General features: G+C 46.4%; 1 protein-coding gene across 1 annotated transcript; it reads right to left on the bottom strand.

Annotated features, from left to right (window-relative positions):
- Window positions 1-1,114: 1,114 nt before the first annotated feature.
- On the bottom strand, window positions 1,115-2,536 carry LOC308283195 (CAAX prenyl protease 1 homolog; the record flags this gene model as incomplete). Its single annotated transcript, XM_080723573.1, has 1 exon — window positions 1,115-2,536. The coding sequence occupies one exon, from the start codon at window positions 2,534-2,536 to the stop codon at window positions 1,115-1,117; it is 1,422 nt and encodes a 473-aa protein (XP_080579699.1).
- Between the last annotated feature and the right edge of the window lie 593 nt (window positions 2,537-3,129).

Genomic DNA, 3,129 nt, shown 5'->3' with positions numbered 1-3,129 from the left:
ATTCCACATATGTTCATTATCAAACCAATAACCCCTAACTAAATTTTTTATGTTTGTCTTTTCTTTCTCTCCAGTGCAGTATAATGATCATACATAATGAAAATTGCCTTTGCACCGCTCACTTCGCACGGGTGCGATTTTTCTCATCACCCTTCACCCAATCAGACATCCTGATACCTTGATATTGTGATGGTCATCCTTTCCCCCTTATTTGATTGGCTGTGGTTGCCAATCATAGAGTGAGATCATAATATCAAGGCATACAGCCTTTTACTTATCTTTCTGGGAAAAAAAGAAAAAACAGCAACCACACTTACAATTTCCAATTGCATGTTTCTAGTTCTAGTATTATTATATTTTAATCTTCAATATGTTAATCTTGATCGTCTTTGTTCTGCCTGGCTTCAACCATAGAGTATATATAAAATAGAGAGCGGACGAGCCCCGCCCCCACTATCATTTCAATGCAAGTGCTCAGTGGCGTTTTGAAGCAACGGCTACGTGCTAGCATGTAGCTAATCCAGGTGCATTCTGGGGGAAATTGGTCTCTATTAGAGACCACAAATGACGTCACGCTGCTCTCCGCTCAGAGGAACGATTGTCTGGAGTGGAGGGGGCGGGGCCAAAATGCGCGTTTAGTCTGCAGTTCCAACTTTGGCCACCATCGGGGTTGCTTCAAATCTAGCCCTGGGTTCTGGGGGCTTGGGCTCAACATGAAGGCGTGATCCTGATCAGGAACGCAGGGGACATATCCTCAGTGGTGTAGCCCAAGCTCATCAGGGTTTCGGGGTCTCGCAACATCATACCCCTCACTTGGATGACCCAGCTGGTCCAGGCCCTGTGCGTTGCACCTGACATTTCACTCAGGAGTGGTGGATTCTTGAGCCGCAATGGTACTGCAGACTCCACCTAGGCAACAGTGGTGCTGAAGGCTCCGCTTGTGACTTGAATGGCCCTCTTAAAGGCCTAACCATGGGTTTGTTAGGCTTCTTCCTCACGGAAGACACAGGCTGGGGCGTTAACCCAACCTGCTAATTAACTGACTGTAATCTGTCAGATTCAGTCACATTCCTTGCACCCTAAAACAGAAGGAGGCCTACTGGAATTGACCCAGCTATTCTGGCCTCGTCAGTTCTACCTGACGTTTCAGTGCTCTGAGGCGTTCCAGGAGAGGAGGGTGGGAATAGTGCCACATGGAAAACGACCAGTCAGCCACAGGGAACGCCAAGTTGTCCTTGTTCAGCTTGATGAGGGCAGAGCAGAGGTCAGAGGCTTTGCCCATGGCCCTTGCAAAAGCATCCGCCTGGAACTCAAATCTACGGCTTAAGACTGTCAGACAAAATGACAGGAGCTCATTGTAAGGCGAGAAAATGAACTGGAAGATTATGATCAAGCCAATAAAGGTGGGCTGACTATCAATGAAACCAAAGGCTAGGAACAGCTCCTTCCGTCCAATTAGAGCAGCGAAGAGAACAAAGCCCAGGAAGGAATGCATCAGACTGATGACAATATTTTTCACAGTATGGCCAAGCTTCCAGTGTCCCAGCTCATGAGCCAGAACTGCAAGGACCTCAGCGTTGTTGCAGCCTTGCTGTTTGCCCTTAGGCTTGGCTTTGGTCTGGCTGCTGGGATTGTCATGGGCCTCAGCTTGCTCTTGTTGTGCTGCTTCTCCAGACCTATTGAGAGGGGAGTAATCCTCCAGGAGTGTGTCAAAAAGCACAATGCGCTTGTTCTTGAAGAAGCCATAAAAGTAGGCGTTGCTGTGTGAGGACCGCTTGGAACCTTCCACTACATACAGCTTAGCGAGGGGAAAGTCGATAGACTTGGCCATGTTTTCGATCTCTGTTTTCAGTTCCCCTTCTGGCAGTGGAGTGAATTCATCAAACAGAGGAGCGATGTAGTCAGCATAGATGGTTACAATGATCAGGGAAACACACAGGGTAAAGAGCCAGGCATAGATGAAGAAGTAGTTTCCACCCATTTTGATGATGTAGAGGAGCAGTGCTGTCATAGGCAGCAGCATGCACAGGACAACGACAAACTTCCTCACAGCATCTTTCAGGAAGAAGCCCATCGTCTGTTGATTAAAGCCATGCTTCTCCTCAATGACAAATGTGCTGTAAACGATCCAGGGAAGACCAGTTAAGGCACTGATAAGGGTGCCAAGGGTCAGAAACACAAGGGACTGGGAGATCTCATCATTGGGACCAAACCCAAAGTGAGCCGTCACAGAGCCAGCCAAACCCCATAGTAGAGGGATTCCACCTAGGAGTAAAATCAGCGTTCCTTCAATCTCAGAGTAGAGTCCAGACCAAAAACCAAAGTTGCTCTTGTCCAGTTGGTACAGCCGTGACTTCTCGAATGTGTCACTGTCCACAATTTTCACCAGCTCCTGGGGAACGTGTCTGACTTCTCTGTAAATCTTTCTCTGTCTGTGTGCGAGGTATGCCTCCCATAGGTATATGGTCCACGAAAACCCCAGCACAGCATACAAGATTTGTTTCTCCACCGGTAGGCCACATATAGTTTCAATCATCTTCATAGCTAGCTGGCTTGACTGTTAATTAATCTTTCCCACTTGAGTTAGTGAAGTATCATTGACCTCCCAGAAATCATGAACTTCGTCCAGTTTCCATTCCGCCTTCGGAGACTTTATGGGTCCCGTCTTTGACATCATGACGTCGTCTGTGACATGTCTACGCTGTATGATACAACTCCATATTTGGGCAAGGCTTCAGCCCGATTCGACCGTCATTCACCATACACTGGTTCGCAAACCTTTTACAAGTCAAGGACGCCCAAATTAACTGATAATATAGAGTATTACTTATACCGCAGACCCTCATTTGACAAGATATAACCTCCATAAGGGACGATCTTTAAGGCCATAGCAGTGATTTTGAACCATTTTAATACCAAGGTTGTGCTGATTGATGTTGGAAACTATGAAGTCACTTTAAGTCAATATGAACAATGAACATTTCCAGTTCACGTGAGAGGTAATGAGTGTGATTATTGTGGGCAATTAATTCATTGATGCCAAACACAACCTTACAAATAGAGGTTGTGGTACAGGGGAAGGGAGTAAACAAACGTGTACTAGTGTATACGGTTTAACATTGATGAGAT

Source organism: Nannobrachium achirus (assembly GCF_963921795.1).
Source record: "Nannobrachium achirus genome assembly, chromosome: 4".
Taxonomy (NCBI): domain Eukaryota; kingdom Metazoa; phylum Chordata; class Actinopteri; order Myctophiformes; family Myctophidae; genus Nannobrachium; species Nannobrachium achirus.
This window is presented reverse-complemented; position numbering and strand designations above follow the sequence as displayed.